Raw genomic sequence first — 13,150 nt, 5'->3', positions numbered from 1 at the left:
GGATATATGTAAACAAATTATCCATGCAATAAAACTTAGTGGCATATTGTCCTAAAAAATGTAATGCAGGATATTGCTAACCGTTGCAGCAGAAAATACATTACGCTCCATCATTTGGACTGGCATTACCATAGTGTTCATGCAGTATGAACACACTGCAAAATGAATTAACCTGATAGCTAAATATGGTCAACAGGCAAGGTAGAAAGGAAACGGCTCATACTTCGTTTCCATATTAAAACACTGACTACATCTCAAAAGAAATGCATTGACTCAATACACATGAATGCCAATTCAACATGGTTCGACTTAAATCAAAGATTATTCATGCCAGAATTCATAATTTTCACAATATAATGCTGGATGGTAAGTGTGTATCATTAGCCAAAACATAAATCCAGTTACATTAAAGCTCATCTCAAGAGCTGTTAATGTTGAGTGATATCACATCCGATCTAGAAATACATTGAGAAACAACAACCTTTCACTGGACAGTCATCGAGAGAATTTGGCGTGCTAGCACAGGGTCCTGCTGAAGTAGCTCTCTAATGTTGTTCTCCAATTCTCCCAACTGCTTCTCAAGATATTCCTTGGAGGTCTGCTCATACGATAAAACCTATGTGAGTGAGGAATCCAATCTTTACCGTAATTTTGACGCGTCCAGTTAATAACAGCTAGAATCTCGAACATACCTGCATCGACGATATTGCAGTCTCGCTGTCGTTTAACTTTTGCTCTTGCTCATTCGCCAGAAGTGATCTTGGCTCCAAAATAAACCTAAAAGGAAATTGATATGAAAAAAGAACCATACTACAAGCATACCATACATGAGCAGTAAATTGGCCTCATGGTATAAAAGCTGGTCTTCCTGATTTACTTACACTTTGCCTGCAAACAATGAAGAAGCCATCAAAACCAACAAAAAGCAATGTATATTGTTGACCCAAAATTGGATGATTGCATCACTCAATGTGTAACGATGGAAGTCAGCAAGTGTGCGGAAAGGAAAAACAAACAAAATTAATTTAGACATCGAATTGGAATGTTTGTTAAACATACTGGCTATGTTAAACCAGTATACAAATCTTCACTAACATAAAAATGCACAAGTTGTGGTTGATACAAAACATCCGCACCATCATACTACCCGCATCTAACAAACCATGTTCATCCCGCGTTTAGTTACACCTGCATGCCACCGCTTACCATCACAATTTCACACCCAAAAACCTAGGCCCATGCTCTCTCCCCAATCCCCCTCCCATCTTATCCTGAAAGCTTGTATAAAACTTGTACCACTGCTGTTTTAAACTCTTGGTGATTTCATCCCATGTTTTGTGGCCTCTCAAAGTAATGCATCACATAAACTAGAGTGGAAAATGAATCCCATGTTGCTTTCATTGGTTATTGCAGCATACCTCATGCTGTCATGCAGTTAAAAAAATCCACTTCTATGGAAGATCGCTTATTTACCATCTCATGCTGACATGAAAATAACATACTAGCTCGATGATAGTTCTTTATAATGACAGAACATTCTTGGGTGGTGGAAACGATTCTTTATTTGTCATCCAAGATATTTGCCTATTGCTCTATTCTGCTCAGAGTTACAGTTTTAACAGTTTTTTTTTTTTGAGATAACAGTTTTAACAGTTAAGTTTGCATTTAAAAGGCTCAACATTGGATATAACACAATTAAAATTTGCATTGTTATAACAATTAGCTCAAGGTTGGATATAACTGCAAGAAGACGCTCAAAATGTGTATCTGTTGCCATAATATCTTGCAAGAAGGTGCTCAAGGTTGGATATAACAATTAGCTCTTGCATTACCTGTTTTAGTTTTTAAGTTAAGAGAATATACGATAATATGCTGAAAGACACTTCAAAAATTACCTTAGCACAGAGAATATGTGTACAGCGTATGAATTGTTTCCCTGATTTCGTTGCATAGTACTTGTACTGATTGTGATAGTATGGATACAAAGCTAAACAAAGGAGACACATACACCTCTTGGTGATATCACTAATATTGTGCAACCTACTATAAGCCCTCCAGGTCCAGGATGTGATACCAACATGATGTCATATTTTATCCATATTGTCATTAGCAAGCAATGCTTCATTTGTCATACCTCATGATCCATGAAACTGTAAGCTTGCGGTGGCTAACTGGTTATCTCCTGTAGCATTATATAATCACTACTGAGGCAAGTAAATTTTCAAGTGTTTTAGGTCAGAAGATGACAAATAAGAATTTCTGGAGCCAAAGGCTATTATAGCGATGATGACGGCAAAAAGGCAGTCATCCCTTCACATTCTGATAGCTCCAAGAGTGAGGAAAGGCTGCCCCAAATTTGCATATTAGTATATTACAACAACCTCTCTTGTTACTCAAGATGTGTATCGTTGCTATATATGTAGCTACAATTGCCACCTCTTCTTGCAAGATATCGCCAAGAAAATAACCTTTGGCTATGACACTGCATATAGTGGAGATTGGAAGCCCTGCTCAGTTGCTAGGGTAGGAGAAAAACAAGTAAAGATTGGTTTTCAGCCACTTTTTCGACAATCAATTGGGCTTCATGTGAGATATAACTCGCTGAATTCCCTTAGTTCAATAACTTCTCACTTGATAATTTTGCACAAATATAGTTTCCAAGTTTTCTTCCTTTACTACACTTAATGTTGTGTTGGTGAACGCGTGCGTGCGATTACCAGTGGTTGCTAAACACACAGAACAGGGAACGAATCAATGACAGTTGACGAGCCTACGGGAAAAGTTTTGGCATCAAACACTACCCCTATTCACTTGCCACCATTCTACCTTCGAAATTTTCTTCACCAAGTACAGATTTTTCATTGCGCAGGACGGAATTCCAACAATTATGCGCCTCCAGCTAACATACAAGGTGCAGAATAAACACGTAGGTGAAGCACAGCATTTTTTATACATAGCTTAATGATGTGTTATCCGCTGAATAGACAAAAACACGGCTAAGTTCGGATGCAAGTGATCAAAGCTTGGACCACCTTTAGGTGACTGTTCTTCGTAGCGCCATCTGATCAATAAATACCATCATTCTGACTAGTACTACAGATGGGTCCTACGGAAACCGATCACGTTCAAAAAATCCGAAAAAAAACAGAATGTTGGGGAGGTGATGTTCTATAAGCACGTACAATTTAGAGTTTAACCTTAAATTCATCGGGGAGTTATGAAAAAAAAAACAAATTCGACAACAAATAATAGTGAAGAGTAAAAAATCACTACGAATAATGAATTTGTTTTACATACCTCGCAAATAAATATGAGTTTGAGCTTTCAACTTCATATATCTATAGAATATCACCCTTCTCACACACTGTTCTTTTTTTCAGAAATTTTCAATCTTCTAAATGTGGTTTCCACGGAGTTTTCACTATATCTTGGTAACCATTGGATATTTTCTCCACTACACGTTTGTAAGGACAGTTTTAGACACATTTTGGCAAAGAAGGCATTGGTGCTTAAGATATGTCAAACAAATAAAGACAAAACAACTTGGATTCATCCATTATAAGAAATGTTTCTTACCGATGGTCTTGTAGGTGTTTGTATCATCTGGCAATTGGCGAAGTTCCTCCAGTGTAAGGTAAGCACGCTTCTTTTCACTCTCTTTAGTACGTATCTGGGTTTGTAGCTGATGAAACAAGAGAATTGTACAATAAATATTGTATGTCAGGAAATCTTTGGCACCTATGTATAGGCTAGAGAATCATTGATGCACATTCACAATGTGCACACTTGTACAACCATAATAGCATCAAAACCTTACCAGCAGCCAACAACTCAAAAACTGTTTCAGTAATCTAAATAGCAAAAAACTCCCTAGAATCCCAACAAAATAAATATAACAAAATTTACATTTATCCTAAAAGACGGCATGCTCATGTTATACAAAGACCAGCACATGACTGATAAAGTTATGTGTGCATATTTCAGCAATCTAAATAGCCATAAAATTCTTATTCCTCCGATGTTTTGAAGTAAGAAAGAGGAGCTATAGCAATGAAAGGTGTCATTTATCAACTGAACAAAGCCAAAGCTATATGAGGCTGACACTGACCATTTTACTGTAGACATGAATTATTTCTACAAGCAATACTATTGTACCCTTCCAATAGCAACACCTTAAATAGAAAAGAGAATCGCCACAGCAACAAGGAACTAGACACAGAAGAGTATCACACTAATTTTTATATCAGAAAGGAACGAAAGGATGATCTCACATTCCATGCAATCTATTTTGCAACTTTGGCTCTCCTCTATTCTTGTCAGGGAATGTGGTGACATACAACCTAGAGATGCAGTGCTCCAGTAGTATAGCAATTAGCAAAGAATGTAATGTGTGAACTAGATGAGAGGAAACTGATTATTGTTAACCATCATTAGCTCTTTTTTGAACATTTGAGGTGTTTTAACTAGTCTGAATTTCCCCATCTTAAAAGAACTCACAAATTCTCCATTTCTTTCTCCGCAATGATCATTTTTAACAGCTGTCTTTGCAACGAAACAACTCAACTTACAATGCCAACTAATTATAATGTAGGTATGGATCCGATGTAAATTGTAATTATGCATTAATGGAACTGTACAATATATGTATGTAAGCCTAAATTATCGATTTCCTAGAAAATAATCGTTTTCACCAAAAAAGAATCAACTTATCAGTTCTGATGTGTGGGGACTGGGGAGTGTTGTCTTCAGCCCATATAAATTATCCGGAGTGTTAGGCGCCCAAATTTGCATGAATAATACTTAAGAAAAGCAATTGCCTCCACTAGTTCTATTGCAAGATGAAAAAATCTGGTAAAATTATGAACAGTTGCTGTGTTGGCTAATACAGTGAAATGTGGCCTATTGAGAGTAGGTGTCAGCTGGGGAACTGAGGACTTGAGGAGTCAGCTCAATAAAATCAGAGTAAGTTGAACAATTGCTAGGGGCTGGAAATTGAAAAATGTGAGTGCTACTTAGAAAGTTGAAGATTCGACCCCATAATATCGAAGTTCAAACATCGTTAGTAGAGCCACAATCTAGCGATAGGCAGCAATGCTGTACGAACATCCAGCAGAAACATAGGTTGAAGCAGGGCACCGAGAAATCTGTGCACATAGGATGCGACACGTTTATAGACTACTGCACGCATCATGAGTCATGATCACGAAGGAACTAACTAACCGGGCTAGGTAGAACAACAAGACGACGGTGGAGTAGGGACTTTACCTGCTTGATCTTCCCGGTGGTCTCGATCAACCGGGCCTGCAGCTCCACGAAAGCCTGACCCCGCCACAAAGAAGGTTAGAAGCTAGCAGACGGAGATCAGCCAAGAAGACCTAGCACTAACAAGCCGGCCGAGATGGGATGGTTCTGGGCCCTTACCGCTCGGTTGGTTTCGTCCGCCATGAAGCGAGGTGGAGAACCCTAAGATCGAGCTCGAGTCGCGCCGACGACAGGAGCCGGATGCGGAGAGCGGATAGAGGGCGGCGGCGCTGCTCCGGGTAGGCCACAGGGCACAGGCAAACGGGGAGGATGGAGCTCGGCAACGACGGGACGGGTTGGGTCCGTTCGTTACCCGGCCCAGTTAAGGCCCTGTCCGTGTTTTTCGTTGTTGCATCAGGGGCCATTTCGTCGTTGGCATCGTTCCTAGAGTAACCGGCCCAAGTACATATCGCCTTCTCCCGCACTTCACTCCTCTCGCAACTAGGACTCCAACTCCACACGTCCTCCACCGATGCTAGACGCATCTTCGAGAAACAATGATAATTCTGATTTTAAGATGTAGTCATCTCCTCGTCATCTGGAGAGTGAAAATAACATAAACAAAACACATGAACCTTCCCATTGGCGAGGGGTCATGGTTCGCCATGCCTCCAAGGTTTTAAGGCTACCGAAGGCAGAGCGAACCCACAATATCGTCGGCGCGAGGGATAAGGGAATATATCTTCAAATTGTGTCTATGGTTTAGGTTCAACGTTCATGGATCTTACTATAAGGTTCAATGTGAATAATTTTGAGGAAACAGATTTTTGGCTCTCGGGTGCCACACACCCCATACACCAAAAAATTGTAGTAATTTAAAAAAGTCCAAAAATGAATCTTCCTGAAAACCAAGGATGATCAAGTTTGTACTCGTAAAAAAATGTTTAGAAATGAAATGATTCCTATGGTCTTCAGGGAAAAAAGATAAAATTATGATGAATATAAAGTGAATAGTACCTGGTCATGGGGTGTTCCGAGTTCTTCTTTTTTTTACCCAAGATACAATAAAATTAATTTACTAGGAAAATATTTTGTTTCAAGTACAATACTTGATCATCTTTGTTTTCCAAAAAAATAGAATTTTTTAACCTCTTGTTTATATTTTTAAAATTTTCCCAAATATGGAGGTGTGTGGCACCCGAGAGCCAATCTGTATTTCTCATAGTTTTGAGCTATTTATTATTCATACGTGAAGAATTGAAAATATTATAGCTCTTGATATTTAAAAGGCACAACGCGTTTTCTCCGACTATATTATCATCTCATTGAGTTGGCTTTGCTTTTACTTGTAGAGACGGCAACAGTTGAATGGGATTTTTGGGCGACAAAGATCATCGAGACCGAGTTGTGCATTGAGTGAGGGATATTCAAAAGGTTTGATCAATAGGATTTTAGAAAGAATTTAGAAGAATTTCAAAAGAAAAATAGTAAATCTTTGCCATTGAGCTAACATTATTGGGATGTGTTCTAAAAAACATTATTGGCATGATTGTAGATTCTACATAAAATTCATTGTGTTTCTATTCGTATTGTTCTATAAGTGATTGGGTTAGAATCCTATATAACACTAATGTCTCATAAATGTTTTGATCCCTGCATCATTTTTTAAGAGTTTGGCCTACCTCAGATTATTTACGTCCTTCGTCACTTAGTTTACCCACAGAATAGTAGATGTGACCGAGTTGACCGAGCTGATGTGTTGTCTCTAATCCAATCTGCTAAATATTTCCCAAACACCCAGAACTTCCACCGAATTCTAAACGAATTTGAGTTTATAAAATTGCAATCCTTTTGCTAGCCGCATTCTGGTTTGCACCTCCCGCTTATATATATTTTGCGTACGTGTGTTGTTGCAGACGGGAGCACTTGCTGGCTCCCTTGAGTAGGCCGTACTCAGGGCCGGCCCTGGGGAGGGTCTGGCGGGATGGCCGTCCCGGGCTCAGAAAAATTAGGGGTCCATATTTTCTGTATAGTCTTACTATACATTGCAGAAAAAAGAGGGTACCACTAGAAAAAGGGAAACCTTTTGAAAGGGAAGTTTTGTTCCGGGAAACGAACGAGAACGTGACACGTGTTGGATGCGGACGCGCACGTCGCCCGGAAGCGAACGAACTCCACGCAGCGCGCGTAGACGCCCGCGCGTACGCGTCAAGTACGAACTCGTACGAGACAAAATCTTGTGCTCCTCTTCCGCGCGCGTAGTACTCGCCCCGCCCACATGCTAGCACATCTATGCTACGGAGTACTAGTTTAGGTACGAGCACAACTGAAGCTACTTTAGTTTTTGACACGCGAGCACAGCTACGAGTTATATACGAGTACACTTACACGTAACACACAATTACAGTTTTATATAAATACACGAGTACAGTTACGTATAACAGACGAGTACAGTTGTGTGTGACAGACGAGTACAGTTACGTATACCGCACGAGTACAGTTACACACACGGGCGAGCACAACTACGTTCGCGCACACTAGCGGGTACAGTTGCGCACACGAGTAGGTACAATCGCGTACATGAGCAAGTACAAATACAGAAGTACAGTTGCGCATACGAGCAAGTACAGGTACAGTCACGCATACAAGTAAGTACAAATACAGAAGTACAGTCACGTACACGAACAAGTACAGTAACCGAGTAAAGGGAAAAAACTGCACCAAATACACTAGAAACAGAAGTACTTATCAGGTCAAGCACGAGTACAGTTAGGTATACCCCACAAGTACAACCACACTAGTATTAGAAGTACGGAAAAAAAGTATCTCGAAACCTATCAACATGGGATCTAGTTTTGAAGATCTCGACGCGAGGATCTCAAAAATAGAAACGGTTTGTAATTTGAACTTACGGTTCTCAAGATATTTTATTTTGAAAAAACAAATCTAGTAAAAAAAGGGAAAAAGCTGACAGAACCTAGCCTCCCCTGTCTTCTCTCTCCTCCTCATCCCCATATTGCTTCCCCTTGCGACACGTGGCGAGCAGGGAGACCACTTCCCAGGAATTTTCTGGCACCACAGCGCGCCACTTGTCACGTGCGGAGCGAGTTGTCTTCCCTTCGCGAAGGTCGGCCTTTTTCTAGAGTTTTCGGAAAAAAGAGAGCAGTTTTACGATTTTAGATGGGCTTGGTCTACAGTTGGACCTTTTCGTTTTCTATTGGTTTCCAATCCGGCTGGCCGGCCACGACTTGAGTCAGCGCCTAAAATCCATCCATCTATCAATATGTGAAACATCGCTAGTTTGCCCGAGCCCAACGCCTTGATTCCCTGCCTTCCCTCTCGCGGTTCGTGGCTATCGCCTAGGCCGCCTGGTTCTTACCCTCGCTCTCGCCGATCGCGACCGACCGACCACGAGACGATCTGCTGACTGCTGCCCTCCTGCGGACTACGGTGATGCCTGCTAGTCTGTCGGCCAGTGGCCATCGCAGTTGGCAGTCCCACTCCAGTCTCGTCAATCAAGCAATCATCCAATCTACGTATTAGATTAAGATAGAAGGTAAGAACGCCCGCTGCAGTTCTCTTGGAATTCTACTATATGCTCGCCTATAATTCGGATTCTGAATTTTGATTAGCAGTTGTTGTTCTTAATTGTAGGAGCGGGGTTAACTGGTTTGGCAACTCTATACATCGATAAGAAATTAATGGACGAGTTTGATATTGATTGCATCGTTACGGACGGAGAAAATTTTAAGGTATCATGTAAGTTTTATATGAATATTGAAGTTGTGTATACTTAAAATTATTTATTTTTCATCATCTCATACATGCGGAAAAAAGTAGTAAGAGGGGCCCAAAATTTTAGTTTCGCCCGGTGTCGAGGGTACTCCTCGGCAATGCTCTCCGTAAGGGGCTTAGGGTAGATGAAATCCTGTAGGCTGACACGAGACATCGGTTATCAAACGAGCGAGGAGAGCGAATTACCCAGGTTCGGGACCCCCGATGAGGTAAAACCCCCACGTCATGCCTATCTGATCTTGATTAAAAATATCAGGTTACAATGGGGTGCCGAAGGTTTCGGCTGTGATCTCGTCGAGAGTCTAAGTTTTGCGGGGACTTAGCTCTAGACTTGCGGTGGCTATGATTGCTAAGATTGCGTGTGTCCTCCGCAGCCTCTCTCCTAGCCCTTATATTGGGAGTCAGGTCTCGAGAGATCTGTCCGGGTACGACTAGGTTACAAAGGGTCCTAGCTCTAAGCTTTCCTTGTATTCTTCATCTCCTTGTCTTGTTCTTCAAGGATTCTTCTTCGGCACCTACGTAGCGGCCCACCTTCCCATCGAGTGCCTTCATGGGCCCCTGGTTGGGCCGTAGGAGGTAGCGCAATATCAGTTACCCGAAGGGTAATGCCCACATCAGTAGCCCCCGAGTGCTTGGCCGAAGATACTTCGGGCAGGGACTAAAGCGTGCCTTCTGTCGAATATTCGCCTTAGCTGATGGATCTTGACCTTCTTGTAACAGCAGCGTCTTCTTCTATCGGGTGCGCGTCCAGCGCTCCCGATGGGAGTAGCCCCCGAGTCTAGGTACGGATGCTTGCAACCGTGCGTAGACTCAAGTTGTACTACTCGAACATTTTTCTTCTGCCAAAGTTTTCTACAACTTGTTACGGTCATCCGGTATTTTTCCTTTTATCGGGTCTTCATTTCTTTCAAGCAAGATTTTAGTTATGCAAGGGATATTGAGTGACGTGCCCGGTTTCTACCGGTTAACTGCCGGTGGCAAACAACATCATCTTACATAGAATCAAGTCCCCGGGCATGATCCTGGGCCACGCAAAAAACCTTCGAGTTCATAACTTTTTATCGGGTATGCAGTTAGTGCTCCTGATAGGAGTAGCCCCCGAGTCTGAGCGCGGATTCTTGCAACCGAGTGAAGATTTTAGCCCAAATCACTTGAACCTTTCTTCAGATACTTATGATGTAATTTCCCTTGCAATAATCTTCGAGCCCAAATTTCGTCGGATGCGCATCCAGCGCTCCCGATGGGAGTAGCCGCCGAGTCTAGGCACGGATGCTTGCACACGTGTGTAGACTCAAGTTGAACCACTCGATAATTTTAATTCTCTTCAGATACTCCTTGCGAAACTGATACTTCTGATGACATCATGGGTGACGTAGCAACTGTTGCGGTTTAATTGACAGGACGTGACCTAACGGGCCCACCCTACTTCTGCGCGGTCAGTTTAGGAAATGACTAGTGCTTTTTTGCATTGAACGAGGCGCCCCCTCGATTTCCGCGCGTAGTGGGGGTAATGGGCCGCCGGTTTCGTTTCTCTTGCTTGGACATGTGTACGATCAGATCCTCGTCCACCTCCCCACGATTGGTGGAGTTATGGCCACGATTCCCCAACAGTCCTCGCTATAAATAAAGGCTCTTTCATTATTTTCACTTTTTACGCTTCCATACTGCTCATCTTCTTCCTCAATCTCTCCTCTCACCACTGTTCCTTCTTCCAAGAACTCGAGCATCATGGGCAAAAGGAAGGGAACCGCTGAACCGGGCGCTTCGTCGGGCGCTGGCAAGGTCTGCCACGATTGGCGCGCCTCTACCATCTAAAACCGTGATGTGAACAAGCTGCGCACGCTTGGCTTCATCTCATCGTCTGATGATGACATTCGCCTCCCAGGTTCATCTTCTCGCCCAAGGCCTCCCAAGGGCTTCACTGTTATGTTCGTCGCCTTTTTATATCGTGGGCTTTCACTTCCCGCCCACGAATTCCTTCGCTCCCTTCTCTTTTTCTACGGGATTCAGATCTGGCAGCTGACCCCAAATTCCATCCTTCATCTTTCCATCTTCATCACCTTATGCGAGGCGTTCCTCGACATCGACCCTCATTGGGGCTTGTGGAGGAAAATCTTTTACGTCAAACGCCACAACGGCAATGACGGTCCTCCCGTTGTTGGCGGCGTCGGCTTTGTCGTTAGAAAAGAGGCTGACTACCTCGACTTCCCGATGAAGGAATCAGTCCAAGGCTGGCGCCAGAAATGGTTCTACCTGCGAGATATTCCAGTAGCTGGATGGCGCTCCAACTTGCCCCTTTTTGAAGATGTCCTAGTGGCCGCGCCGAAGAAATCTTGGCAAAACACCTTGAGTCTCGAAGAAAGTGCCACAGCCGATCAACTGTTCGAGAAGGTCTTAGACCTGAAGAATGCAGGGGGTCTGACAATGTGTGGTACTGAGGTAGTCGCGGTGTTTCTAAAACATCGGGTGCAACTATTGATGTCTCGCTCTCATCAGTTGTGGTTGTACGTCGGCAAAGACGATAAGTCCAGGGTCAGCTCAGCTGTCCTGTCCGACGAAGAACTCCGTGACGAGGTGCGGCGCCTTACTTGCTTTAGCCAAAAGGACAATATCGTCCTAGTTTCGGCTCGCCCTCCATTTGATCTCGAACATCTTCTGGCCGAGGTAATCTTCTTTGCACTTGTTCCAAATGTTGTTTCTATTTCTTTATTCGCACTTTTAACAGCCTCTTTTTCCGTTGACAGGCTTCCACCGTCGCTCAGTGCTACCCTCCTACACCCGAAAGTGGGGTAGAGCTAGAGGATGATGACGATGATTCGGAGGAAACCGAAGATGTGCAGCATGCTATCGACGATAGCGATGTCCAAGAAGACGAAGCCCCTGAAGAAGATGCTCGCACTAGGGATATGCGGTGCAGGAGGATTAACGAAGACTTGATGACGACGGATGAATCGAGTCCTAGCGGACAAGATAATGATGCCGATGAAACTGCATCGCCTCCTCCAGCTGCGAAGAGTTCCACGGGCTTCTTTGCTATCGAAGATGACTTGGACTTGTGAGTCTCCACTTTTTCCCTGTGTAACTAGTTTTCTTGAACTCATGTAATATATGTTCCTGTTTTCAACCAGTTCTGATGACGATGATGAAGTTCCTCTCGCAAAGAGGGCTAAGTTTATCTCTGGGAAGAGCGAGTCGGCTAGGGAGTCAAATCCTTCGCCTGCTGATCCAACGCCCCCTTCAAGGACGACTGTGGCCAAGGTTCCTATGTCGAAGGTTAATCGTTCTGCTGGCGTCTCTGCTCCTCCAACAGCTCGTGATCACGTAAGTAAATCCACTCAGCTTGATATTCTTGATTGATTTCTGAATTCGACTGAAATTCTTCGTCTTCTCTTTTGCAGCCGATTTTCGCCACAATTGATGTTGTGGCAGATTTCGCTGATCAATTTACTCGCCTTGAGTTAGAAAATGCTCAGCTACGAAAGGCCATCAAAGTTTCGGCTGGCCAAGTGCTGGAGGCTAACAAGCTTACAGCCGATGTTCAGAACGAAAACATCCTGTTAAAATATGAGCTAAAGAAGCTGAAGCGGACAATGAAGGATGAGCAAGAGGCCAGACGTGAGGCTGCCATTGCAGCCGATGAAAAAGAAGGCGCCCTTCGCGAATTGATCACGAACTTGCTGGGTAAGTTCCTTTTTGCATGGTATCTCTCCAATACTGTCTTCTGGATTGCTTATTCATGTCTTTCCAGATGCTGCCGATATGCCTATCAATCGTGCTCGCAAGCTTCGGGAGGATTCAATGTCCGACGCCCTTTTGCTTGCTACTGACTCCAATGTCCAAGTCCTTGGTCTTTTGCAAAAACCCAAGGGGGCTCTGTCGAAGTTATTCTCGTTGATATTCCCGAAGGTGAACCAAAAGAAGACCCTTGGCGAAATGGCAGAATCTTTCTTCGTCGACTCTTCTGAGGCTATAGAGGTACTTAAGCGACGCTCCCGTCTGTTTGGGGCGGTTCTTACCTTCCAACTGCTGATGGGGCACGAGCCGAGTTCAGATTTGGAAAAGTTGTCTAAGGCACTGCCTGTAGATGACAACAATTTCCTAGTCAGCCTTGAAC

General features: G+C 43.2%; 1 protein-coding gene across 1 annotated transcript; it reads right to left on the bottom strand.

Moving 5' to 3' along the window:
- Positions 1-283: 283 nt before the first annotated feature.
- On the bottom strand, positions 284-5,603 carry LOC127344325 (prefoldin subunit 1). The gene is made up of 6 exons (XM_051370563.2): positions 5,422-5,603; positions 5,266-5,319; positions 3,577-3,682; positions 882-888; positions 693-777; positions 284-598 (listed from the first exon to the last, which is right to left on the bottom strand). Exons 1-6 carry the CDS (start codon positions 5,443-5,445, stop codon positions 485-487), a joined length of 390 nt encoding a protein of 129 aa, XP_051226523.1. The 5' UTR covers positions 5,446-5,603; the 3' UTR covers positions 284-484.
- Between the last annotated feature and the right edge of the window lie 7,547 nt (positions 5,604-13,150).

The sequence above is a fragment of the Lolium perenne genome, chromosome 3, assembly GCF_019359855.2.
Source record: "Lolium perenne isolate Kyuss_39 chromosome 3, Kyuss_2.0, whole genome shotgun sequence".
Lineage (NCBI taxonomy): Eukaryota > Viridiplantae > Streptophyta > Magnoliopsida > Poales > Poaceae > Lolium > Lolium perenne.
The sequence above is the reverse complement of the archived record's forward strand: the minus strand, read 5'-3'. Positions and strand labels throughout refer to the sequence as shown.

Bases quoted from the DNA above. Each gene is read 5' to 3' on its own strand.
- LOC127344325 (XM_051370563.2), bottom strand. From the start codon at position 5,445: ATGGCGGACGAAACCAACCGAGCG. The intron at 5,320-5,421 runs GTAAGGGCCCAG...TGGCGGGGTCAG, and splicing joins CGGACGAAACCAACCGAGCG to GCTTTCGTGGAGCTGCAGGC. The intron at 3,683-5,265 runs GTAAAGTCCCTA...TTGTTTCATCAG, and splicing joins CCACCGGGAAGATCAAGCAG to CTACAAACCCAGATACGTAC.